Here is a 27,749-nt window from a genome sequence, read left to right as displayed (position 1 = left end):
AGCCAACCCCAAATAAAGCCTTATTGCATTCGGCAGGAAAGTTCTCCTGTATCTGTACATTTCCGTACAAGTACAGGACATCAGGACATCTGACAGTTTCTACATCTTCCGTCGCAAACTAAAAACACATCTCTTTCGACTATACCTTGAATAGGGAAGGTAGAGCCGTAGAAGCACTTTAGCAGCACTTAAATGTCTCTTACTGATAGCACTTTGTATTTTAACTTTATTGAAGAAATGTTACTTTCTTGATTCTTTGAGTTTGGACTCATGGTTTAATGCACTTATTGTAAGTCGCTTTGGATAAAAGCGTCAGCTAAATGACATGTAATGTAATGTAATGTAATGTAATGTAATGTACAGGTCCATCTTTAGTTTGCCGTTTCATTTTAGAACAGCAGATACATTTCTTGATAATAATATAAAGCTTTAAAGCAACAAAAGCTCAGCCACTGTATGAAGAACTATTTCATTTGTAATAGTCTCTTCCTTCTGATCACAATACAAAATATCACACAATGATTAAAATGCTGTGGTTTCTAAAAGTGGTAATTACAAAAATACATATATAGGTGCATTGTGGGAACAGATCAGCTGTTCCAGCGGTAAGTCCTTAAGGTGGGTTTCCTCTGTTTCTTGAGGTCACAGGGTCACACAGGTCAGTTAGGGGTCACACAGGTCAGTTAGGGGTCATACAGGTCGGTCAGTGGCAGATATTTGCTGTGTTTGGATCCTAACAAGTGAGAGTAAACAATGAGCTCTGTGATAACGTGATGTGTTGGAGAGGAGCATTGTGGGTACTAACGAGCTGATTCCTGCCTGATTTCATCGTGAACAATGATCTGATCATCAGATTGACGTCCAAGTGTCATGTGTTGGTTACAGTTTGACAAAGAGCACGGCGGTGACCACGGCGAAGCCCGCCAGCAGCGCGGCCATCTTGGGGATGCGGTTCCTGCCGGAGCTGAGCTCGTGCGGCAGGATCTCCATGAAGGTGATGTAGATGAAGGTTCCTGCCGCCAGACCCTCCAGCGTGCAGCGGGCCAGCCGGTGCTGCGGGGACGCCCTGGTCTCCGTGAGGGCGATGCCCACGCCGATGCCCAGCGGTGACATGGCAGCGAACAGCAGCAGACAGCCGGCCACCACCGACCGCCGCAGCCGGCCCTGACTCAGCTTAAAGGCCAGGCTGAAGGAGATGATGCTTTTGTGGATAATCAGCGCCAGGCAGATCTCCAGCACCTCCTCCTGCTCCTCCAGCAGTCCGACTGCCAAACCCTCAAATACCGAGTGTACAGACAGAGAGAAGACCAGTATGAAGGCGCGCAGGGCGGACTGGGAGCCCCGGTCCACATGGAAGGGGCTGCCGTCGGACTCCTCGGACCCACGGTGGCGGTGGGACTGGTGACTGCTGGAGTCCACCAGCAGAGCCCGACGCTCCTCCACGTGAGAGGAGGACTGGTCCTTGAAGGCCAGGACGATCTGTTCCAGGACCAAGACCAGGAAGAAGCCCATGGCCATGATGAACTCTGGCAGTGGGAACTGGAGCTGCAACGAGAGAAGAACACACTTTAGTCCAGTTAAGGGACGAAGATGCAATGTTTAAAATTATAAAATTATTATTATGTTGACAGGTTTTTACAGAGGACACCAAAACATGGTCGAGAACAGTCAACAAAAAACAATTTCCACCATGTTTTTAAGGACAGCATGTTCTTTAAATTAGACAAATGACATAGTAATTAAATAACTATTATACAATTGTTTAAACCTGAAAAGTCATAAATCTGTAATAAATAAGGTTGAAAGTTCAGCTTGGGTAAGAGCTTGAACATTATGATGGAAGAATATTACATCCCTTTCTCATTACATTACATTACATTTCATGTCATTTAGCTGACGCTTTTATCCAAAGCGACTTACAATAAGTGCATTAAACCATGAGTCCAAACTCAGAACAACAAGAATCAAGAAAGTACAATTTCTTCAATAACCTTAAACTACAAAGTGCTATCAGTAAGAGACATTTAAGTGCTACTAAAGTGCTAAACTACAGAGTGCTATCAGTAAGAGACATTTAAGTGCTACTAAAGTGCTAAACAACAAAGTACTATCAGTAAGAGACATTTAAATGCTACTAAAGTGCTACTACGTCTCTACCTTCCCTATTCAAGGTATAGTCGAAAAAGATGTGTTTTTAGTTTGTAGAGACTTTCTGTCCTGATGTCAATGGGGAGCTCGTTCCACCAATGAGGAGCCAGCACAGCAAACAGTCGTGTCCTGGGTGTGAGGTTAGACCATGTCCTGGGTGTGAGTTTAGACCATGTCCTGGATGTGAGGTTAGACCATGTCCTGGGTGTGAGGTTAGACCATGTCCTGGGTGTGAGGTTAGACCATGTCCTGGGTGTGAGGTTAGACCATGTCCTGGATGTAGACCGGACCCGATCTGTTCGCAGCACGGTACTCAAGTACCAATGTTTTGAAGCGGATGCGGGCGGCCACCGGTAACCAGTGAAGGTCGCGGAGGAGCGGAGGATTGTGGGTAAATTTCGGAGGTTGAAGACCAGCCGAGCAGCTGCATTCTGGATGAGCTGTAGAGGTTGAATGGCATTAGCAGGTAGACCTGAAGGAGGGAGTTACAGTAGTCTAGCCGTGAGATGACCAGAGCCTGGACCAGAACCTGGACCAGAACCTGTGCCGCCTTCTGAGTGAGAAGAGGTCGTATTCTCCTGATGTTGTACAGCATGTACCTACAGGAGCGTGTTATTGTGGTAATGTTATCAGTCAGGGAGAGTTGACTGACAGGTGTGCCAAGCGTTAGCTATTTTTTAGCTAATGTTAGCTTGTGTAAGCTTGTGTTAGCTCCTATTAGCTAGTGTTAGCTAGTTTTAGCTAATGTTAGTAGTGTTAACTAGTTTGAGCTAATATAATATTAGCTAGTGTTAGCTCGTGTTAGCTAAGGGAAGTGTACATAGTCTGGGTTAGGGGGTTACTCGTATAGCCTTAAAGTGACATTGTGAGTAAAGATTTGAGACTTTATGAAGCTGAAGTACTAACTCTCTAAGTCTTTGTGACTTCACGTGTCATAGGGTCCATTGGACCTGGCTGTGTCCTGCCTGGTGAGCCGGCCTTCTGCCTTCGCCCTGCTGATGCCCCGCCCCCCCCTCCTCTCTACCTCCTTCTGTTTCATGGATTGTGGAGGTCTGGATCGTGGTCCATGCCTACTACTCATTATTCATAATTTCTGTCATATTCATTGAATGTGTTGTTACTCTGTAACTCTGTTCATCTGGTCACGTGACATCTATTGTTCAGCTGTTGAAGTGTGACTGTCATTCGTCAGCTTAGCATCGGGTCTTGTTTATGGCAGGTCAACATGCATATGATGGCTGAGTTCAATAGACAAACAGTCTAAAGTCTGGACATTGGGATCTTACTGTGACTCCTGCGATGCTAAAGGCCTTGTTGATGCCCTGCAGGTAGTCTGGCAGCAGGTCCAGCAGACAGGTAGCCAAGAAAACTCCGCCAGCAAAACAGCTGATTAAGCTCACCAGCCTGCGCCGCACATCTAAGGAGAACAAGATCGGAGATCAATCTGTGCTTGATCTACGTCCAGACGTGGTCCTCGCTGCACCCATCTTCTTTCCTGGGTCCACACTGAACCCAGCTTCTTACCTGGGTCCTCACTGAACCCAGCTTCTTACCTGGGTCCTTACTGAACCCATCTTCTTTCCTGGGTCCACACTGAACCCAGCTTCTTACCTGGGTCCTCACTGAACCCAGCTTCTTACCTGGGTCCTCACTGAACCCATCTTCTTACCTGGGTCCTTACTGAACCCAGCTTCTTACCTGGGTCCACACTGAACCCAGCTTCTTACCTGGGTCCTTACTGAACCCAGCTTCTTACCTGGGTCCACACTGAACCCAGCTTCTTACCTGGGTCCTCACTGAACCCAGCTTCTTACCTGGGTCCACACTGAACCCAGCTTCTTACCTGGGTCCTCACTGAACCCAGCTTCTTACCTGGGTCCTTACTGAACCCATCTTCTTACCTGGGTCCTCACTGAACCCAGCTTCTTACCTGGGTCCACACTGAACCCAGCTTCTTACCTGGGTCCTCACTGAACCCATCTTCTTACCTGGGTCCTCACTGAACCCAGCTTCTTACCTGGGTCCTCACTGAACCCATCTTCTTACCTGGGTCCTCACTGAACCCAGCTTCTTACCTGGGTCCTCACTGAACCCAGATTCTTACCTGGGTCCACACTGAACCCATCTTCTTACCTGGGTCCACACTGAACCCATCTTCTTACCTGGGTCCTCACTGAACCCAGCTTCTTACCTGGGTCCTCACTGAACCCATCTTCTTACCTGGGTCCACACTGAACCCATCTTCTTACCTGGGTCCTCACTGAACCCAGCTTCTTACCTGGGTCCTCACTGAACCCATCTTCTTACCTGGGTCCTCACTGAACCCATCTTCTTACCTGGGTCCACACTGAACCCATCTTCTTACCTGGGTCCTCACTGAACCCAGCTTCTTACCTGGGTCCTCACTGAACCCATCTTCTTACCTGGGTCCACACTGAACCCATCTTCTTACCTGGGTCCACACTGAACCCATCTTCTTACCTGGGTCCTCACTGAACCCAGCTTCTTACCTGGGTCCTCACTGAACCCATCTTCTTACCTGGGTCCACACTGAACCCATCTTCTTACCTGGGTCCTCACTGAACCCAGCTTCTTACCTGGGTCCTCACTGAACCCATCTTCTTACCTGGGTCCTCACTGAACCCATCTTCTTACCTGGGTCCACACTGAACCCATCTTCTTACCTGGGTCCTCACTGAACCCAGCTTCTTACCTGGGTCCTCACTGAACCCATCTTCTTACCTGGGTCCACACTGAACCCATCTTCTTACCTGGGTCCACACTGAACCCATCTTCTTACCTGGGTCCTCACTGAACCCAGCTTCTTACCTGGGTCCTCACTGAACCCATCTTCTTACCTGGGTCCTCACTGAACCCAGCTTCTTACCTGGGTCCTCACTGCAGCGCCCCATTCCCCGAATCATGCACAGCGGGGCGAAACCAAACAGCACTGTGACGGACAGCAGGACCACCAGTGCTCCCAGTTTGACCTCCAGGGCCGGGATGCTGGCCGGGTCGATCTGCAGTGTGGCCGTTTCCTTCCCAGGAGACAGGAGGACGCTCCCGCCGGCGGCAGACATCTTTAATCTGGTTTGTCTTCAAGGAGGAGGAGCTCAAACAGCAGCCATGATTCACCAGGGTGCCGACGTCTGTTAGATGGATAAAAACACAGTTAGATCCACTCTGTTTCTGTCTCTCATGACCTCTGACCTCTCTGATTGAGGCAGGACGGTTCCTTGCTAAGTGTCCATTTATTGCTTTTAACTCGTCTGGTCTCCCTCATGTTGCAGCCTTTGAGCCGGGTCGTAACACAGTATTTCTGGAACATTTGAGAAGTATTTCTTTCAGGTACTTTCTGCAGGTACTCAGGAGCTAGATAAGGGTTGTGTGAATCATATAAGAGGCCACTCCAGTGGTTTTCAGATATTTTACTGCAGTAAAAGTACCAATACCACAATGTAAAAATACTCTGCTACACTCAGACAAAAGTATTTAAATCTGACTTGAGTAAAAGTACTGCATTATTACTAGCAAAGTGTACTTACAGTATTACAAATGAACTTACCCATGATGTAAATGTACCTCTAAGATGTAGTACAGTATACAGTATAGCAAGTTGTACTATTTTGTACTATGTTTTATTGGAAGATACAGAACTCTGTAATCTGTGTGTTTAACATATTGACTTTCTCTGACCTTATAATAGGAATAACATTAATATAATATCACAGATCTAAACACCAGCACTATATCTATATATCGAGATCATGAACACAATGAAGAATCCTTCATGTGGTTTCTATAAAACGTGAAAACTTTGATGAAACTTTGGTGTTTCATGTTTTACTCTCGGCATCAAATCCCCCTCGTACCTGAATCCGGATCCGGACGCTCAGCAGGACCCTCTTAGGAGAACCGGACTGAATACAGGTTTAGATTCACTAGAATAAAGTCCTATTAGTCGTTTGTTCTCAGCTCGCTGCGGGTTCACTTGTCCGGGAAGTGGTGAGTCAGTTCCCATCAGCTGATCCCGTTTATGATGGAGCTCTTCATCCGGTTTTCAAAATAAAAGCTGTTTTTGGAAAATTCATTTTGATCGAGGTGGAAGAAGTCCTCCAATCATTGAGTAAAAGTGGGCACACTGTTCTGTAAGTCTTATCAGCTAAATATAGTTAATAACGTTCAAGGTATTTATGCATCAGATGTTGTTAAACGTATGTGTACAGATTGTAAAGCCCTCTGAGGCAAATTTGTAATTTGTGATATTGGGCTATACAAAATAAACTGAATTGAATTGAATTGAACTCCTTTATCAACTGTGGGCTACTTTACAGCAATTCATGATATTTATAGGATCTTCTCAAGTAAAGTACAAGTACCTAAAATGTGTAATTAATATCAGTAAATGACCTTGGTTACATTCCACTATATTGAGAACACATATATGAGTAAATTAAATCTACAGTATAGTCGATAGTTTTCTTTCCATCTGTCAGCAGCTTGTATCATGTCAATAGTGAATTATTCTGAATGACTTCTAAAAGTTGACTAGATGTACACATGTATACTTTATGTTTGACTATATTGTTGGCCTAATGCATTTCAGGGACTTTTTTTTATTTTTTATTTTTAATACTGGATGATTGAACCTCTTGAGATCTCTAAAAAACATTCAAATGAAACGAGGAGTTGAAATTTGGGATTTGAAACATGCAGATTAGTTCTTTAAAATACAAATGAGTTGATGTTATTATTTTGATGGAAAAGATCTTGTGTTCCGGTCTTGTTGTCTTTCTCTGTCGAACTTCACAGGCGTCAGCTGGAAGTAGGAACCATCCAGTTTTCATCACTTATTGATCACATTCACGTTAAAAACCTTCACTTTCAGCCCAACAGCTGTTTGAGACTGAGACAAAAAAAGCTCTTCTCATGAAGCCAGACTGTACAGAACCTGAAGGATACAACATATTTTATAAAACGATTACACATTGTCAAACTTTCAGGTATCTGATGATGTAGTAGGTGATCTTTATCTTTTTTATGTATCTTTATGGTTTCTTTTAAGTTTCAGAGGCCAAAGGTCAGATGTAATATATGAAGTCTCTTTGCAGTAGCTGTAAATCATGCGTCTTATTTTTCTGGCTTGCCTCCGATCTCTGTCATCTAAAGCTGTATTAGTAAATTATTTAATATCAGACAATCACATTGATTTATTGTGTCTTACTGAAACCTGGCTGAGCCATGAAGAATATGTCAGCCTAAATGAATCAACTCCTCCAAGTCATATTAATACTCACATTCCTCGAGGCACCGGCCGAGGAGGTGGAGTAGCAGCCATCTTTGACTCAAGCCTATTAATGAATCCTAAACCTAAACTAAACTACAACTCATTTGAAAGCCTTGTTCTTAGTCTTTCACATCCAACCTCGAAAACATTACAGCCAATTCTATTTGTTATACTGTACCGGCCACCAGGTCCATATTCAGAATTTATATCTGAATTTTCAGAGTGTTTATCAAGTTTAGTCCTTAAAAGTGATAAGGTTATTATTGTAGGAGATTTTAATATTCATGTGGATGTCGATAATGATTAGTACTAGTACTCGTATTAGTACGAGTACTAGCCTCAGTACTGTATTTAACACATTATTAGATTTGATTGGCTTCTGGCAGAGAGTAGAAACCCACTCATTGCGTTCACCTTCGACCTTGTTCTTGCATGGGACATTACGATGGAACATTTATTAGTCTTTCCACAGAACCCTCCTGTGCTAACTTTAGTCCGTCCTCATTATAACAGAGGACTCCTGTGCTAACTTTATACACACACAATAAAAATATATATCCTATTCTGAATAATGAGTATTTTAAACTTTTGGTACTTCATGTATAATTTGATGCCAACAGTTATGGGGATTTAAATATAAAAAATCTGTTGTAATTTACACATATTTGATTAATTTAGAATATTTTGCTTCCTCGCATTGGAGACAGAAATTCAAACAACACGTGATCATTTTTTGTATGTACAATATTATTATTGTTAATTGAAAAAGTTATTCAACATCTACATTTAACAATTATTTTTAACATGTCCACATATTGTTAACAAGGATATACAACATTTTTGTTTTAGTTGAAGTTATGTCTCAAATGTGAGGAAAGTGAGCGAAATATTTCAAATGCATAACTTCAACCATTTGGTATCCCATAAATACTTTTATTTGTAACAACAAAGAGTATTAAAAGAGTATTTCTACTACTTTTACTCAAGTAAAACATCTGAATAGTTCCACCGCTGACATTAGGTGGCGGTGTTCACTTGTACCGACCAAGAATGAATCCAAAAGGAGAGAAGAAGAAGAAGAAGAGGAAGAAGAAGAGGAAGAAGAAGAAGAAGAAGAGGAACAGACTGGTTTACAGGCGGAACGCGGTCTGACAGCTGGACGGGGTCTGAGGAGGGTCTGAACGGGGTCTGACAGCTGGACGGGGTCTGAAGGGGGTCTGAAGAGGGTCTGAAGGGGGTCTGAACAGGGTCTGAAGGGGGTCTGAACGGGGTCTGAAGGGGGTCTGAAGGGGGTCTGAACAGGGTCTGAAGAGGACTGTGATGAAGAGCAGGAGGGTCTGAAGAGGAGCGACCAACCTGTCAGCACACAGTAAGTGTTTGCTCCTGGGGATCCGGATGAACCAGGATCAGGTCTGAGACTGATCCACAACCAACAGCAGCTCATTGTATTTAACTCTAAATGTACTAATACTACAGTCTGGAAGTACTCGAAGAACTTGTTACTTAAGTAAAAGTACAAAAGTATTAGCATCAAAATACATGTACTCATGATGCAGAATGATATATAATTGTATTATATCTGTTTATTACTCATTTGAAAGACATTATTTTAGTATACATCATTAGTGTTATTAATTATTTGAAATGATCAGGAACTAAACTAAAGCTGTAAGATAAATGTAGTGCAGTAAAAGGTACTCACCACATGTATCAGGTACTTGTACTCACCACATGTATCAGGTACTTGTACTCACCACATGTATCAGGTACTTGTACTCACCACATGTATCAGGTACTTGTACTCACCACATGTATCAGGTACTTGTACTCACCACATGTATCAGGTACTTGTACTCACTACATGTATCAGGTACTTGTACTCACCACATGTATCAGGTACTTGTACTCACCACATGTATCAGGTACTTGTACTCACCACATGTATCAGGTACTTGTACTCACTACATGTATCAGGTACTTGTACTCACCACATGTATCAGGTACTTGTACTCACCAAATGTATCAGGTACTTGTACTCACCACATGTATCAGGTACTTGTACTCACTACATGTATCAGGTACTTGTACTCACTACATGTATCAGGTACTTGTACTCACTACATGTATCAGGTACTTGTACTCACTACATGTATCAGGTACTTGTACTCACCACATGTATCAGGTACTTGTACTCACCACATGTATCAGGTACTTGTACTCACCACATGTATCAGGTACTTGTACTCACCACATGTATCAGGTACTTGTACTCACCACATGTATCAGGTACTTGTACTCACCACATGTATCAGGTACTTGTACTCACCACATGTATCAGGTACTTGTACTCACTACATGTATCAGGTACTTGTACTCACCACATGTATCAGGTACTTGTACTCACCACATGTATCAGGTACTTGTACTCACCACATGTATCAGGTACTTGTACTCACTACATGTATCAGGTACTTGTACTCACCACATGTATCAGGTACTTGTACTCACCACATGTATCAGGTACTTGTACTCACCACATGTATCAGGTACTTGTACTCACCACATGTATCAGGTACTTGTACTCACCACATGTATCAGGTACTTGTACTCACCACATGTATCAGGTACTTGTACTCACCACATGTATCAGGTACTTGTACTCACCACATGTATCAGGTACTTGTACTCACTACATGTATCAGGTACTTGTACTCACTACATGTATCAGGTACTTGTACTCACTACATGTATCAGGTACTTGTACTCACTACATGTATCAGGTACTTGTACTCACCACATGTATCAGGTACTTGTACTCACCACATGTATCAGGTACTTGTACTCACCACATGTATCAGGTACTTGTACTCACCACATGTATCAGGTACTTGTACTCACCACATGTATCAGGTACTTGTACTCACCACATGTATCAGGTACTTGTACTCACCACATGTATCAGGTACTTGTACTCACCACATGTATCAGGTACTTGTACTCACTACATGTATCAGGTACTTGTACTCACCACATGTATCAGGTACTTGTACTCACTACATGTATCAGGTACTTGTACTCACCACATGTATCAGGTACTTGTACTCACTACATGTATCAGGTACTTGTACTCACCACATGTATCAGGTACTTGTACTCACTACATGTATCAGGTACTTGTACTCACTACATGTATCAGGTACTTGTACTCACTACATGTATCAGGTACTTGTACTCACTACATGTATCAGGTACTTGTACTCACCACATGTATCAGGTACTTGTACTCACCACATGTATCAGGTACTTGTACTCACCACATGTATCAGGTACTTGTACTCACTACATGTATCAGGTACTTGTACTCACTACATGTATCAGGTACTTGTACTCACCACATGTATCAGGTACTTGTACTCACCAAATGTATCAGGTACTTGTACTCACCACATGTATCAGGTACTTGTACTCACCACATGTATCAGGTACTTGTACTCACTACATGTATCAGGTACTTGTACTCACTACATGTATCAGGTACTTGTACTCACTACATGTATCAGGTACTTGTACTCACCACATGTATCAGGTACTTGTACTCACCACATGTATCAGGTACTTGTACTCACTACATGTATCAGGTACTTGTACTCACTACATGTATCAGGTACTTGTACTCACTACATGTATCAGGTACTTGTACTCACCACATGTATCAGGTACTTGTACTCACTACATGTATCAGGTACTTGTACTCACTACATGTATCAGGTACTTGTACTCACTACATGTATCAGGTACTTGTACTCACCACATGTATCAGGTACTTGTACTCACCAAATGTATCAGGTACTTGTACTCACCACATGTATCAGGTACTTGTACTCACTACATGTATCAGGTACTTGTACTCACCACATGTATCAGGTACTTGTACTCACCACATGTATCAGGTACTTGTACTCACTACATGTATCAGGTACTTGTACTCACCACATGTATCAGGTACTTGTACTCACCACATGTATCAGGTACTTGTAGTTACATTTCAGATGCAGCTTTCATATTCGTGAATCAATAGTAATAATAGTAATAATGTACCAACAACAGAGCCCATCTTGGCTGCATAATGAGTCCTTTTATACTTTTATACATGTTCTTTGTAATACTGATTACTTAACCCTAACCCTAATTAATTCAGTTCAGTGTCTTGCCCAAGGACACAACATGCAGACGGACTAACTTTGAGCCGCTCTTCCCACTGAAGCCCCAACCCTCTACTCCTAACCCTAACCCCCTAACCCTGTTCCTCTGAGCCCCTAACACTGACCCTCGACCCTTAACCCTGTTCCTCTGAGCCCCTAACACTGACCCTCGACCCTTAACCCTGTTCCTCTGAGCCCCTAACACTGACCCTCGACCCTTAACCCTGTTCCTCTGAGCCCCTAACACTGACCCTCGACCCTTAACCCTGTTCCTCTGAGCCCCTAACACTGACCCTCGACCCTTAACCCTGTTCCTCTGAGCCCCTAACACTGACCCTCGACCCTTAACCCTGTTCCTCTGAGCCCCTAACACTGACCCTCGACCCTTAACCCTGTTCCTCTGAGCCCCTAACCCAGGGACCAGCCCTATTATTCTTTAGTCACAGTTTGTCTTCTGGAGCTTTTCCTCGTCTCGTCTCCCTTAAACAGCGTATCAGGTTTCTATTCAGTTAGACTGGTGCTACCGTGTGTGTGTGTGTGTGTGTGTGTGTGTGTGTGTGTGTGTGTGTGTGTGTGTGTGTGTGTGTGTGTGTGTGTGTGTGTGTGTGTGTGTGTGTGTGTGTGTGTGTGTGTGTGTGTGTGTGTGTGTGTGTGTGTGTGTGTGTGTGTGTGTGTGTGTGTGTGTGTGTGTGTGTGTGTGTGTGTGTGTGTGTGTGTGTGTGTGTGTGTGTGTGTGTGTGTGTGTGTGTGTGTGGTGGGTGTGTACCTACCTACCAGGATATCCTCCTCCTCTGTTTCCTCACCTGGCTTTTGTTTGGGTGTGTATTCACGTGTCGGCTGTTACTGCAGTTATGTGTGTCTGGATATCAGACCCCTGGACCCTTTTGTTATATTAGACATATTACTATTTATTATCATTGTTAGATTTTATATATATATATATATATATATATATATATATATATATATATATATTTATGTGTGTATATATAGATATAGTATTTGAGTTGTGACGGAGTGTGATGTGTTTCAGGTCATGGATGCAGAAAGCGGGGAGCACTTTCTGGGAGGTGGCGGTGGTGAAGGAGGTATGTTGGCCGACAGCTGGCAGCTCGCCACTCCTTTCTCCTCCGACCTGGTATTCAGCAGCTCAGAGGATCCGCTGCAGGACTGGGCCATGGACCCTGAGGGTGTGAGTTCTGCGCACCAGCATCAGTGTCCAGCATCAGTGGCCTGATGGGTAATACAGGCGAGGTCACCAGTTTGATATGTGATGATTCTGTCTCAGACGCTGAATGACAGCGAGTCAGAGGACATCCTTCATGGTGTCGACCCAAACGAGGTGTTTCCTAGCGGGCCGCCTGCCAAGTCCTCGTCTGAGAGCGACAGTGGTGTCTCCGAGGACCCCGTGGTTCCCTTCAGCACAGCGACCGCAGCGAGCATCCTACCCGTCTATCAGGTGGTTTATGACATCGGCAGCCTGGGCAGCCCGAAGAATGAACCTGGACAAGAGAACGTCATCTCCATAGAGCTCGGTGTGTTTGATTTCTGATTCGAAGCCTAAACACAATGTAAACTATTACTGTGTTACTCTCCACGATCCTGAGAACTTTGTTGTGTGTGGAGAAAAAAAGGTTTTACATCAGTAATATTTGTAAACACAAACATTATTCCATCTATTCATCATACTATATGAGCATTCTACTTTGGACTTTATTCACACTTCCTTCATAAATACTAAACAATCAATCAATAACAAATACATGATATGGTACCCTAACATATGGGAGGTGAACCATAAGATATGGTACCCTAACACTACCATATGGGAGGTGAACCATAAGATATGGTACTCTAACACTACCATATGGGAGGTGAACCATAAGATATGGTACCCTAACATATGGAAGGTGAACCATAAGATATGGTACCCTAACACTACCATATGGGAGGTGAACCATAAGATATGGTACTCTAACACTACCATATGGGAGGTGAACCATAAGATATGGTACTCTAACACTACCATATGGGAGGTGAACCATAAGATATGGTACCCTAACATATGGGAGGTGAACCATAAGATATGGTACCCTAACACTACCATATGGGAGGTGAACCATAAGATATGGTACCCTAACACTACCATATGGGAGGTGAACCATAAGATATGGTACCCTAACACTACCATATGGGAGGTGAACCATAAGATATGGTACCCTAACACTACCATATGGAAGGTGAACCATAAGATATGGTACCCTAACACTACCATATGGGAGGTGAACCATAAGATATGGTACCCTAACACTACCATATGGGAGGTGAACCATAAGATATGGTACCCTAACACTACCATATGGGAGGTGAACCATAAGATATGGTACTCTAACACTACCATATGGGAGGTGAACCATAAGATATGGTACCCTAACACTACCATATGGGAGGTGAACCATAAGATATGGTACCCTAACACTACCATATGGGAGGTGAACCATAAGATATGGTACTCTAACACTACCATATGGGAGGTGAACCATAAGATATGGTACCCTAACACTACCATATGGGAGGTGAACCATAAGATATGGTACCCTAACACTACCATATGGGAGGTGAACCATAAGATATGGTACCCTAACACTACCATATGGGAGGTGAACCATAAGATATGGTACCCTAACACTACCATATGGGAGGTGAACCATAAGATATGGTACCCTAACACTACCATATGGAAGGTGAACCATAAGATATGGTACCCTAACACTACCATATGGAAGGTGAACCATAAGATATGGTACCCTAACACTACCATATGGGAGGTGAACCATAAGATATGGTACCCTAACACTACCATATGGAAGGTGAACCATAAGATATGGTACCCTAACACTAACATATGGGAGGTGAACCATAAGATATGGTACCCTAACACTAACATATGGAAGGTGAACCATAAGATATGGTACCCTAACACTACCATATGGGAGGTGAACCATAAGATATGGTACCCTAACACTAACATATGGGAGGTGAACCATAAGATATGGTACCCTAACACTAACATATGGAAGGTGAACCATAAGATATGGTACCCTAACACTAACATATGGAAGGTGAACCATAAGATATGGTACTCTAACACTAACATATGGGAGGTGAACCATAAGATATGGTACCCTAACATATGGAAGGTGAGTCATATAATATGTCACTTGTTGAGACACTTAATTAATCTTATAGTTAATTCAATTTAATTCAGGTGCTGATGAAGTGACAGCAGAGTCAACAGGTCAATGCAAACAATAATGTACGATATCCTATATTACGTTAATATTAATATACCAGACTGGTGTAAACTGTCTATTTATTACGGTGACTTTCTATACTTATCTGTATTTATTTCTGTCTTTGTGCGGCTGCAACGACCGATGTCCCCGCTGGGATCAGTTAAGGTCTCATCTCAGTTCCAAACAGGAATATGTTGATGGTAACTTTCTTTTGTCGGCAGTAACCGTGACGTCACTTCCTGTGCCATTACAGATGGCTGGAGCTCTCAGGTGTTGTTTTCAGACTCATGCATTGTGAACCAGCTGCCCGTGGTTCGCCTCGATGACCCCCAGAGCCCGGACGGTGATATGGTGAGACTTTGATCTGAACACTGTCCCTGCTGAGGGTCGAGTGAAGGTCGGACCTGGAGGACTGACTCTTCCTCTATTGATCAAGCATGTTTTGTAGTTGGCCTGAAACTTAGAAACAGGCTGCCACTAAAAACACAATCTTCTCCCTCCAGTGATACCTTTGAAGTAGAGACCCACCTCTTTCCTCTAGCCTCATAGTTATCATTGTGAAGACATGCCTGGCTTTTATTTGTTTGTGGTTTATTTTGTTGCTTGTGCAATACGGTTAGATTAGATATTCTATGCTTTAATTAATTTACTTATATTGTTTTTATGTTTTAGTTTTTATTTAATTTCTATGTAAAGCCTTTTGGTCAATGTGTGTTGTTTGAATGTGGTGCTCTTTAAATAAGCTTGCCTTCGGTTGCAGTTGTTGACTGAGGAGGAACAAAAGCTACTGACACAGGAAGGAGTTTCTCTGCCCAACAACCTTCCTCTCACCAAGGTCAGACTGCTGAGACTTCAGATGTCTCACCCTAACCCCTAACCCTCTCACCAAGGTCAGACTGCTGAGACATCAGATGTCTCACCCTAACCCCTAACCCTCTCACCAAGGTCAGACTGCTGAGACATCAGATGTCTCACCCTAACCCCTAACCCTCTCACCAAGGTCAGACTGCTGAGACTTCAGATGTCTCACCCTAACCCCTAACCCTCTCACCAAGGTCAGACTGCTGAGACATCAGATGTCTCACCCTAACCCCTAACCCTCTCACCAAGGTCAGACTGCTGAGACATCAGATGTCTCACCCTAACCCCTAACCCTCTCACCAAGGTCAGACTGCTGAAACCCTAACCCCTAACCCTCTCACCAAGGTCAGACTGCTGAGACTTCAGATGTCTCACCCTAACCCCTAACCCTCTCACCAAGGTCAGACTGCTGAAACCCTAACCCCTAACCCTCTCACCAAGGTCAGACTGCTGAGACATCAGATGTCTCACCCTAACCCCTAACCCTCTCACCAAGGTCAGACTGCTGAAACCCTAACCCCTAACCCTCTCACCAAGGTCAGACTGCTGAGACTTCAGATGTCTCACCCTAACCCCTAACCCTCTCACCAAGGTCAGACTGCTGAGACTTCAGATGTCTCACCCTAACCCCTAACCCTCTCACCAAGGTCAGACTGCTGAGACTTCAGATGTCTCACCCTAACCCCTAACCCTCTCACCAAGGTCAGACTGCTGAGACTTCAGATGTCTCACCCTAACCCCTAACCCTCTCACCAAGGTCAGACTGCTGAGACATCAGATGTCTCACCCTAACCCTTTTAGAATCTTTCACTGCAGGTAGATGAACTCAGAGCTTTTATGAGGTTTTCACTGCATGATACTGAAAAACACAACGACAATACAGTATTTCTCAATCTAAATTATGCATAACAAAAGAAACATGAGAGGAAGTATCCACATGCTTTACTGCAGTAAAAGTACTAATACCACAAATACTCAACAAGTTAAGGTCCTGCATTGAAGGCCCTACCAATGTTAAAGTATGTAAGTATTATTAACTAAATGCTGTTAAACTAGTTAAGGTAATGACAGTGCAGTAAAAAGTGATATGTTATATTTCTTGATTAATATTCCTGCTGCATTCATGTGTGTTGCATTGTAACTCCCTAATATCCTGTTAGTTAGTTTAATTTACATCAATGCATCATAATCATCATATCAGATCATCATGTTTGCTCTGTCTACCAAATTAGACACTCAAAACATGTTACTCCTCCTCACTAGATTGCCCGCCATCTTTTAAAACACATTTTTGACATCTCTTAAACAGTAAAGTTGTATGTGGGTCATTATTGCTCTGGTGTAAAAGTATTCAGATTCTCTGAAACCTGATTTTCAGTTTCAGATTGGCTTGGAGTGATTTCTCACCGACCAATCAGGAACTCGCAGTGATGACATAGTCATGAAATGACTGATGTTGATTAAGGATGAATCTTTATTTGCAGGCAGAGGAAAGAATCCTAAAAAGAGTTCGGAGAAAAATCCGCAACAAGCAGTCGGCTCAGGATAGCCGGAGGAGGAGGAAAGAGTACGTTGACGGGCTGGAGAGCAGGTAGGAGGATTAATCGATGAGGCAAAACTATTGTCATAATCAGGGAATAATAATCAGATAGTGAATTGAATATGTATGTGTGTTAACAGGGCAGTAACTTGCTCAGCACAGAACAAAGAGCTGCAGACGACGGTGGAGCACCTGAAAAAACACAACATGTATGACCACATTTATTATTGACTGTTCAATGATCGATGAAGGAATCTGGAGTCATAGAAGGAACTGATGAGTCACATTTATTAAAGGATTCATAACAAGGTTTTTCTTAAGCACCTCTGTGCTGTGTCAGTGTTTTTAAACAGTCAGACCAATCAAAAGTGTTTACAGCACCAGAGGTCGCTGTTGCCTTCCTCTGTTTACTTTCTTTCTGTTGTCTCCAATTTCAATGTTTATTTTTGTATAGTTCAAAATCACAAATTTGCCTCACAGCGCTTTACAATTTGTACACATTCTTCTTGTTTGTTGACTTCTAGTTCCCTATTTTTCCCGGTGACCTTTTGTTCCCGTTGACTTCTAGTTCCCGTTGACTTCTAGTTCCCGTTGACTTTTTGTTCCTGTTGACTTTTTGTTCCTGTTGACTTTTTTGTTCCCGTTGACTTCTAGTTCCCGTTGACTTTTTGTTCCTGTTGACTTTTTGTTCTAGTTAGTTCCAGTTGACTTTTTGTTCCTGTTGACTTTTTTGTTCCCGGTGACCTTTTGTTCCCGTTGACTTCTAGTTCCCGTTGACTTTTTGTTCCTGTTGACTTTTTGTTCCTGTTGACTTTTTTGTTCCCGTTGACTTCTAGTTCCCGTTGACTTTTTGTTCCTGTTGACTTTTTGTTCCTGTTGACTTTTTTGTTCCCGTTGACTTCTAGTTCCTGTTGACTTTTTGTTCTGGTTAGTTCCAGTTGACTTTTTTGTTCCCGTTGACTTCTAGTTCCCATTGACTTTTTTGTTCCCGTTGACTTTTTGTTCCTGTTGACTTTTTTGTTCCCGGTGACTTCTAGTTCTCGTTGACTTTTTGTTCCTGTTGACTTTTTTGTTCCCGTTGACTATTTTGTTCCCGTTGACTTTTTGTTCCCGTTGACATTTTGTTCCTGTTGACTTCTAGTTCCCGTTGACTTTTTGTTCCTGTTGACTTTTTTGTTCCCATTGACCTTTTGTTCCTGTTGACTTCTAGTTCCCGTTGACTTGTTGTTCCTGTTGACTTTTTTGTTCCCGTTGACATTTTGTTCCCGTTGACTTCTAGTTCCCGTTGACTTTTTGTTCCTGTTGACTTTTTTGTTCCCATTGACCTTTTGTTCCCGTTGACTTCTAGTTCCCATTGACTTTTTGTTCCTGTTGACTTTTTTGTTCCCGTTGACCTTTTGTTCCCGTTGACTTCTAGTTCCCGTTGACTTTTTGTTCCCGTTGACTTTTTTGTTCCCGGTGACTTCTAGTTCCCGTTGACTTTTTGTTCCTGTTGACTTTTTTGTTCCCGTTGACATTTTGTTCCCGTTGACTTCTAGTTCCCGTTGACTTTTTTTTCCTGTTGACTTTTTTGTTCCCGTTGACCTTTTGTTCCCGTTGACTTCTAGTTCCCGTTGACTTTTTTTTCCTGTTGACATTTTGTTCCCGTTGACTTTTTTGTTCCTGTTGACCTTTTGTTCCCGTTGACTTCTAGTTCCCGTTAACTTTTTGTTCTGGTTAGTTCCAGTTGACCTTTTGTTCCCGTTGACTTCTAGTTCCCGTTGACTTTTTGTTCCTGTTGACTTTTTTGTTCCCGTTGACCTTTTGTTCCTGTTGACTTCTAGTTCCCGTTGACTTTTTGTTCCTGTTGACTTTTTTGTTCCCGTTGACCTTTTGTTCCCGTTGACTTTTTGTTCTGGTTAGTTCCAGTTGACTTTTTTGTTCCCGTTGAATATTTGTTCCTGTTGACTTGTTTGTTCCTGTTGACCTTTTGTTCCCGTTGACTTTTTGTTCCCGTTGACTTTTTGTTCCCGTTGACTGTTTGTTCCGGTTGACTTTTTGTTCCCGTTGACTTCTAGTTCCCGTTGACTTTTTGTTCTGGTTAGTTCCAGTTGACTTTTTTGTTCCCGTTGAATTTTTGTTCCTGTTGACTTGTTTGTTCCCGTTGACCTTTTGTTCCCGTTGACTTCTAGTTCCCGTTGACTTTTTGTTCCTGTTGACTTTTTTGTTCCCGTTGACTTTTTTGTTCCTGTTGACTTCTAGTTCCTGTTGACTTTTTGTTCTGGTTAGTTCCCGTTGACTTTTTTGTTCCCGTTGACTTTTTGTTCCTGTTGACTTTTTTGTTCCCGTTGACCTTTTGTTCCCGTTGACTTTTTGTTCTGGTTAGTTCCAGTTGACTTTTTTGTTCCCGTTGAATATTTGTTCCTGTTGACTTGTTTGTTCCTGTTGACCTTTTGTTCCCGTTGACTTTTTGTTCCCGTTGACTTTTTGTTCCCGTTGACTGTTTGTTCCGGTTGACTTTTTGTTCCCGTTGACTTCTAGTTCCCGTTGACTTTTTGTTCTGGTTAGTTCCAGTTGACTTTTTTGTTCCCGTTGAATTTTTGTTCCTGTTGACTTGTTTGTTCCCGTTGACCTTTTGTTCCCGTTGACTTCTAGTTCCCGTTGACTTTTTGTTCCTGTTGACTTTTTTGTTCCCGTTGACTTCTAGTTCCTGTTGACTTTTTGTTCTGGTTAGTTCCCGTTGACTTTTTTGTTCCCGTTGACTTTTTGTTCCTGTTGACTTTTTTGTTCCCGGTGACCTTTTGTTCCCGTTGACTTCTAGTTCCCGTTGACTTTTTGTTCCTGTTGACTTTTTGTTCCTGTTGACTTTTTGTTCCTGTTGACTTTATTGTTCCCGTTGACTTCTAGTTCCCGTTGACTTCTAGTTCCCGTTGACTTTTTGTTCCTGTTGACTTTTTGTTCCTGTTGACTTTTTTGTTCCCGTTGACTTCTAGTTCCCGTTGACTTTTTGTTCCTGTTGACTTTTTGTTCCTGTTGACTTTTTTGTTCCCGTTGACTTCTAGTTCCTGTTGACTTTTTGTTCTGGTTAGTTCCAGTTGACTTTTTTGTTCCCGTTGACTTCTAGTTCCCATTGACTTTTTTGTTCCCGTTGACTTTTTTGTTCCCGGTGACTTCTAGTTCTCGTTGACTTTTTGTTCCTGTTGACTTTTTTGTTCCCGTTGACTATTTTGTTCCCGTTGACTTTTTGTTCCTGTTGACTTTTTTGTTCCCGTTGACTATTTTGTTCCCGTTGACTTTTTGTTCCCGTTGACTTTTTGTTCCCGTTGACATTTTGTTCCTGTTGACTTCTAGTTCCCGTTGACTTTTTGTTCCTGTTGACTTTTTTGTTCCCATTGACCTTTTGTTCCTGTTGACTTCTAGTTCCCGTTGACTTTTTGTTCCTGTTGACTTTTTTGTTCCCGTTGACATTTTGTTCCCGTTGACTTTTTGTTCCTGTTGACTTTTTTGTTCCCGTTGACTTCTAGTTCCCATTGACTTTTTGTTCCTGTTGACTTTTTTGTTCCCGTTGACTTTTTTGTTCCCGTTGACTTCTAGTTCCTGTTGACTTTTTGTTCTGGTTAGTTCCAGTTGACCTTTTGTTCCCGTTGACTTCTAGTTCCCATTGACTTTTTGTTCCTGTTGACTTTTTTGTTCCCGTTGACATTTTGTTCCCGTTGACTTCTAGTTCCCGTTGACTTTTTTTTCCTGTTGACTTTTTTGTTCCCGTTGACCTTTTGTTCCTGTTGACTTTTTGTTCCTGTTGACTTTTGTTCCTGTTGACCTTTTGTTCCCGTTGACTTCTAGTTCCCGTTAACTTTTTGTTCTGGTTAGTTCCAGTTGACCTTTTGTTCCCGTTGACTTCTAGTTCCCGTTGACTTTTTGTTCCTGTTGACTTTTTTGTTCCCGTTGACCTTTTGTTCCTGTTGACTTCTAGTTCCCGTTGACTTTTTGTTCCTGTTGACTTTTTGTTCCTGTTGACTTTTTTGTTCCCGTTGACCTTTTGTTCCCGTTGACTTCTAGTTCCCGTTGACTTTTTGTTCCTGTTGACTTTTTTGTTCCCGTTGACTTTTTTGTTCCTGTTGACTTCTAGTTCCTGTTGACTTTTTGTTCTGGTTAGTTCCCGTTGACTTTTTTGTTCCCGTTGACTTTTTGTTCCTGTTGACTTTTTTGTTCCCGTTGACCTTTTGTTCCCGTTTACTTTTTGTTCTGGTTAGTTCCAGTTGACTTTTTTGTTCCCGTTGAATATTTGTTCCTGTTGACTTGTTTGTTCCTGTTGACCTTTTGTTCCCGTTGACTTCTAGTTCCCGTTGACTTCTAGTTCCCGTTGACTTTTTGTTCCGGTTGACTTTTTGTTCCCGTTGACTTCTAGTTCCCGTTGACTTTTTGTTCTGGTTAGTTCCAGTTGACTTTTTTGTTCCCGTTGAATTTTTTTTCCTGTTGACTTGTTTGTTCCCGTTGACCTTTTGTTCCCGTTGACTTCTAGTTCCCGTTGAGTTTTTGTTCCCGTTGACTGTTTGTTCCGGTTGACTTTTTGTTCCCGTTGACTTCTAGTTCCCGTTGACTTTTTGTTCCTGTTGACTTTTTTGTTCCTGTTGACTTCTAGTTCCTGTTGACGTTTTGTTCTGGTTAGTTCCAGTTGACTTTTTTGTTCCCGTTGACTTTTTGTTCCGGTTGACTTTTTGTTCCCGTTGACTTTTTGTTCCCGTTGACTTCTAGTTCCCGTTGACTTCTAGTTCCCGTTGACTTTTTGTTCCTGTTGACTTTTTGTTCCCGTTGACTTCTAGTTCCCGTTGACTTTTTGTTCCTGTTGACTTTTTTGTTCCCGTTGACCTTTTGTTCCCGTTGACTTCTAGTTCCCGTTGACTTTTTGTTCTGGTTAGTTCCAGTTGACTTTTTTGTTCCCATTGACTTTTTTGTTCCCGTTGACTTTTTGTTCCCGTTGACCTTTTGTTCCTGTTGACTTCTAGTTCCCGTTGACTTTTTGTTCCTGTTGACTTTTTTGTTCCCCTTGACTTCTAGTTCCCGTTGACTTTTTGTTCTGATTAGTTCCCGTTGACTGTTTGTTCCCGTTGACTTTTTGTTCCTGTTGACCTTTTGTTCCTGTTGACTTTTTGTTCCTGTTGAATTTTTTGTTCCCATTGACTTTTTTGTTCCCATTGACTTTTTTGTTCCCATTGACTTCTAGTTCCTGTTGACTTTTTGTTCTGGTTAGTTCCAGTTGACTTTTTTGTTCCCGTTGACTTCTAGATCCCATTTACTTTTTTGTTCCTGTTGACTTTTTGTTCCTGTTGACTTTTTTGTTCCCGTTGACCTTTTGTTCCCGTTGACTTCTAGTTCCCGTTGACTTTTTGTTCCTGTTGACTTTTTGTTCCCGTTGACTTTTTGTTCCTGTTGACTGTTTGTTCCGGTTGACTTTTTGTTCCCGTTGACTTCTAGTTCCCGTTGACTTTTTGTTCTGGTTAGTTCCAGTTGACTTTTTTGTTCCCGTTGAATTTTTGTTCCTGTTGACTTGTTTGTTCCCGTTGACCTTTTGTTCCCGTTGACTTCTAGTTCCCGTTGAGTTTTTGTTCCCGTTGACTGTTTGTTCCGGTTGACTTTTTGTTCCCGTTGACTTCTAGTTCCCGTTGACTTTTTGTTCCTGTTGACTTTTTTGTTCCCGTTGACTTCTAGTTCCTGTTGACGTTTTGTTCTGGTTAGTTCCAGTTGACTTTTTTGTTCCCGTTGACTTTTTGTTCCCGTTGACTGTTTGTTCCGGTTGACTTTTTGTTCCCGTTGACTTTTTGTTCCCGTTGACTTCTAGTTCCCGTTGACTTTTTGTTCCTGTTGACTTTTTGTTCCCGTTGACTTCTAGTTCCCGTTGACTTTTTGTTCCTGTTGACTTTTTGTTCCTGTTGACTTTTTTGTTCCCGTTGACTTTTTTGTTCCCGTTGACTTTTTGTTCCCGTTGACCTTTTGTTCCTGTTGACTTCTAGTTCCCGTTGACTTTTTGTTCCTGTTGACTTTTTTGTTCCCCTTGACTTCTAGTTCCCGTTGACTTTTTGTTCTGGTTAGTTCCAGTTGACTTTTTTGTTCCCATTGACTTTTTTGTTCCCGTTGACTTTTTGTTCCCGTTGACCTTTTGTTCCTGTTGACTTCTAGTTCCCGTTGACTTTTTGTTCCTGTTGACTTTTTTGTTCCCCTTGACTTCTAGTTCCCGTTGACTTTTTGTTCTGGTTAGTTCCAGTTGACTTTTTTTGTTCCCGTTGACTTCTAGATCCCATTTACTTTTTTGTTCCTGTTGACTTTTTGTTCCTGTTGACTTTTTTGTTCCCGTTGACCTTTTGTTCCCGTTGACTTCTAGTTCCCGTTGACTTTTTGTTCCTGTTGACTTTTTTGTTCCCGTTGACTTCTAGTTCCCATTGACTTTTTGTTCCTGTTGACTTTTTTGTTCCCGTTGACTTCTAGTTCCCGTTGACTTTTTGTTCTGGTTAGTTCCAGTTGACTTTTTTGTTCCCATTGACTTTTTTGTTCCCGTTGACTTTTTGTTCCTGTTGACTTTGTGTTCCTGTTGAATTTTTTGTTCCCGTTGACTTCTAGTTCCCGTTGACTGTTTGTTCCTGTTGACCTTTTGTTCCTGTTGACTTCTTGCTGTTGACTTCTTTCTGTATTTATCTTTTGTGTATACTTTGCTATGTAAATGCAAAAAGGAAAAACTGAAAAGTCAAGTTAATTCATCAGCTGTCTCGATTAATTTCACACAGAAGAGTTTCCTGTTTGATTTAACATTTCTGAGGTCAGATTACACCGGTTAGCATTCAGATGCTAAAAGTAATGAGATCATGAAAGTGAAACACATGTTGAATCACGTGTGTTCTTGCTGTTCAGGTCTCTGCTGGCTCAGCTGGGACGGCTTCAGTCTCTGATCAAAGAGACGGTCAGTAAAGGAGCCCAAACCAGCACCTGCTTACTGGTAGGAAAACCTCTGTGTGTGTGTGTGTGTGTGTATGTATGTATGTATATATATATATATATATATATATATGAAAAATATAAAGCTGACATACAGAAGTGTTGATGCACGTGTAACCAGATGTTTGTCACGTTTCAGCTCCAAACACAAGTGCGTTTACAGTTTGTCTTATTTTTATTCTTTTGACATAATCATAATATGACAGAATCAAACCAGGAACTTTGCATCTCACAGGCCCACATTCACTTCTAAAAAGAGATGTTCAGGAATAAAGGGAAAAGTGCATCAATAATTTGTCGTTTTTATATACATTTGTAGCCCAGATCAACTGGAAACGGACTGTAAATACACAACTGTAAAGAGCACAATATAGCATGTCATGTTAGACCAAGATAGATGTGTTTGTGTGCCTTCAGCTCGTCCTCGTCTCTCTTGGTCTGATCATCATGCCTAGCTTCAGTCCGTTCAGCCGCAACTCGTCTGCAGATGATGACTACAGACCCACAGGAGGTCAGTGCTCTCCCTTACTTACTGTTTGAGTTGTGTTTAATCCACTAAAGATCAGATTAGTTATAAATAAATAAAAATAATATATATATATATAAACCATGGGTTTGTCTCGACTGAATCGGGGGATTTGATTTAACTCTCAATCAAGAAATTTTAGAAAGACGTGAAACTGAAAAACATTCAAACCAAAGAAGCAATTAAAACTGTTCATCTTACATTTATTGAATTTTATTTATGTATTTATTCTCCTTACTTGTGCAGTTTATTCCAATTAACCATTTGTAAAAAGTCAGAGATGGCTGGGTTCAAGAAATGTCCTTGTTTAGAATTGAATAATAAAGAAATGTATTTATACAGCACATCAAAATCAGAGTTCACAAAAGTAAAAGAGAAAAAGAAAAATACACATAAACCATAATAATAAGATCAGGTCATACACACTAACACACTTATGCTTGTATTAGATACTGCAGTAGTACACAGTACCTTTTTCTCTTTGTCGTAGTGCAAACAATGTTGACTTCATCTGGACATGCTGTATTTATTGATACAATATTCACATTCTTTTTGTATAAATAATTAGAAAGCAGTTACAGTTTTGAACAAATAAAATTAATTAAATATTATTTTAAAGGTTTTTGAATCTGCCCTTTTGATTTAGCTAGTCTGATTCTACAGGACAAACATTTCCATAAGAATCATGTTCAGATGAACGTGTAAATAATACAAATATTTAACAATTGCAATGTTTGTCTTAAAGCTTTTTGGGCGTTATCTATAGGAATGAAAATAGTCCAAAATTATGTATAAATGTAAGTTATAAGTAAAAAACAAAACTTCAAATGTTCTTGAGCGAGGACCTCAACCATATCTCCTTGTACCTTTTAATTAACTGTTAAATTAATAAAGTGTCTCTTTTTCCTGCTGCATAATTTGTATGAGCTGCTCCTAAAACCTGAATGAAGAGCTCATAGTCTGTCTGTCGGTTGCTAGGCATCCCATAATATGTTAGACATGGACAATAGTATAGAGTGACACTATAGGCTTCAAACTATAACACTATGGGTGATTATATACACACACACACACACACACACAAACAAACACACACCTATTGGCCATTGTGAAGTTATAAATTGTTATAATAATGTTTTTCTTCATTCCTCTAATCATTATTTTAAATGAGTTAAAAACATTCAGACACCAGATGTTTATATATATATATATATATATATATATATATATATATATATATATATATATATATATATATATATATATATATATATATATATATATATATATATATATATATACATACACTTCCATCTATTTCATGCTCCCACATTGTTGACTAACAGGGAGAACCCCAGAGGGACCTTTGATCATTATTGAAACGCTGGGATGTAAACATAGATTCAGTCCGTGTTTTGGGCTGCTGCAGCCTATTCTGTGGTTAAATCAGTGGTTCTCAAACATTTTCCATCACGCCTCACTTTGGAGGAAGAAAAATGTTCATGTCCCACCGCCCCAACAAAGTTGTAACAAAATGGTCCATGATGAATTTTTATTGAAATAACTTTTTTGTGCTTTTCCAAATAGAATACAGAAGAAAAAAAATCACTTTCAAGTAAACCAGATTGCTCCATCAGACAAAAACACATACACTGTGCAATCACTTTGTTAGAACAATGCAAACAAAGTTATATATGTGCAAAAAGTGCACCAAGAAAAACACTAATATTTGGCCAGAAAATATCTTATAGTGGCTGTAACCTGTTTTGCAGGTGCTTTTATTGTGAAACTCTTGAAACAGGAAGATGTTCCTTTTTTAAATCTAGCTTCCAGTTTCTTTGACCAATGCCAGCTGATTTCTTCTCTTCTTATTGAGCTGTTGCTCAGGTGGACTTTGTTTGTAAAGGGACCTTCTACAAGCTAAATAGATCACAACAGCCCTTTCAGACATAAGACTGGGCACAATCATCCAGATTACAAACGGTGGAATGGACGTGTCAAAATAATATATTCTTCCATCTTCATAGTTGTTTCCAGAAACATCTTGACAGATCCCTTCTCCCAGCCGACAGCAGATGATGGCAATGTTTCAGCTGTGCAGTCCGACTCCTCGTCACCGCACTTTGAACTCGGCCAATCAGGATCTCCGGTGGGCACCGCCATCCTCCAAGAACCAATAGTAAACCCTGAAAATACAGGCTTTGATGAGCTGACTCCAGAGGGGAGCCAATTGGGGAACAGCTCGGCTCTCGTTTCCGGACAAACTGAGCCGCTGGTTCTCGGTCAGAGGAAAGGAAGCCGTGATCCTGCCAAACCTGCGCACGCTGACGAGATGTAGACCCCGATAAAGGGGTTTCATGTTCGACGTTTAACTCGGTCATAACCAGTAATGACTGCTCTGAATAATCGCTGCAATGAATTCATTAATCGGTCGTTGACCTTTTATGTAAATCTGGTTCTAGCTTCAATGAAAAGTTATGCATTCTTGTTTGAGTTAGTTGAGAAATTAGTAATGTGCAATGAAGAGATGTAAATTTGCCCATAAGGAGAGAGAGAGAGAGAGACAAGAAAGGAGCTCAGTGTATCCTAAAACGTCCCCCAGCAGCCTATAGGCCTATAGCAGCATATCAAGGGGCTGGACCAGGGCAAACCTGATTCAGCCCTAACTATAAGCACTATTAAAGAGGAAAGTCTTACGTCTACTCTTAAATGAGGTGACTGATTCTGCCTCCCAGACTGAAAGTGGAAGCTGGTTCCATAAAAGAGGAGCTTGATAACTGAAGGCTCTGGCTTCTATCCTACTTTTTAGGACTCTAGTAACAAGTAAATGTGATTCTTGATTTTACAGGGAGCCAGTGCAGAGCAGCTAATACAGGAATAATGTTTATCTCTTTTCTTAGTTTGTGAGTACACAAGCTGCAGC

At 41.6% G+C, this 27,749-nt stretch overlaps 3 protein-coding genes across 7 annotated transcripts; 2 read left to right on the top strand and 1 right to left on the bottom strand.

Moving 5' to 3' along the window:
* Window positions 1-266: 266 nt before the first annotated feature.
* On the bottom strand, window positions 267-6,160 carry LOC117745861 (zinc transporter ZIP1-like). Its single transcript, XM_034554435.1, has 4 exons — window positions 6,021-6,160; window positions 5,036-5,297; window positions 3,435-3,565; window positions 267-1,545 (listed from the first exon to the last, which is right to left on the bottom strand). Exons 2-4 carry the CDS (start codon window positions 5,226-5,228, stop codon window positions 880-882), a joined length of 990 nt encoding a protein of 329 aa, XP_034410326.1. The 5' UTR covers window positions 5,229-5,297; window positions 6,021-6,160; the 3' UTR covers window positions 267-879.
* A 2,366-nt stretch (window positions 6,161-8,526) lies between these two features.
* On the top strand, window positions 8,527-27,434 carry creb3l4 (cAMP responsive element binding protein 3-like 4). 2 transcript variants are annotated; one of them, XM_034553945.1, is made up of 11 exons: window positions 8,556-8,639; window positions 8,717-8,804; window positions 12,671-12,829; window positions 12,926-13,172; window positions 15,187-15,284; window positions 15,694-15,768; window positions 17,279-17,385; window positions 17,475-17,543; window positions 24,217-24,301; window positions 24,718-24,811; window positions 26,854-27,434. In XM_034553945.1, exons 3-11 carry the CDS (start codon window positions 12,674-12,676, stop codon window positions 27,162-27,164), a joined length of 1,242 nt encoding a protein of 413 aa, XP_034409836.1. In that variant the 5' UTR covers window positions 8,556-8,639; window positions 8,717-8,804; window positions 12,671-12,673; the 3' UTR covers window positions 27,165-27,434. The 2 variants fall into 2 exon arrangements, with proteins under 2 accessions (XP_034409835.1, XP_034409836.1); XM_034553944.1 differs by having other exon boundaries at window positions 8,527-8,804.
* On the top strand, window positions 13,179-15,145 carry LOC117745541. 4 transcript variants are annotated; one of them, XM_034553942.1, is made up of 2 exons: window positions 13,179-13,427; window positions 13,548-15,145. In XM_034553942.1, exons 1-2 carry the CDS (start codon window positions 13,401-13,403, stop codon window positions 14,898-14,900), a joined length of 1,380 nt encoding a protein of 459 aa, XP_034409833.1. In that variant the 5' UTR covers window positions 13,179-13,400; the 3' UTR covers window positions 14,901-15,145. The 4 variants fall into 4 exon arrangements, with proteins under 4 accessions (XP_034409833.1, XP_034409834.1, XP_034409832.1 ...); XM_034553943.1 differs by having other exon boundaries at window positions 13,179-13,589; window positions 13,710-15,145; XM_034553941.1 differs by having other exon boundaries at window positions 13,179-13,631; window positions 13,710-15,145.
* Window positions 27,435-27,749: the final 315 nt, after the last annotated feature.

Source organism: Cyclopterus lumpus, chromosome 16, assembly GCF_009769545.1.
Source record: "Cyclopterus lumpus isolate fCycLum1 chromosome 16, fCycLum1.pri, whole genome shotgun sequence".
Taxonomy (NCBI): domain Eukaryota; kingdom Metazoa; phylum Chordata; class Actinopteri; order Perciformes; family Cyclopteridae; genus Cyclopterus; species Cyclopterus lumpus.
Note: the sequence above shows the minus strand (reverse complement) of the source record. Positions and strands in the feature narration are given on the sequence as shown.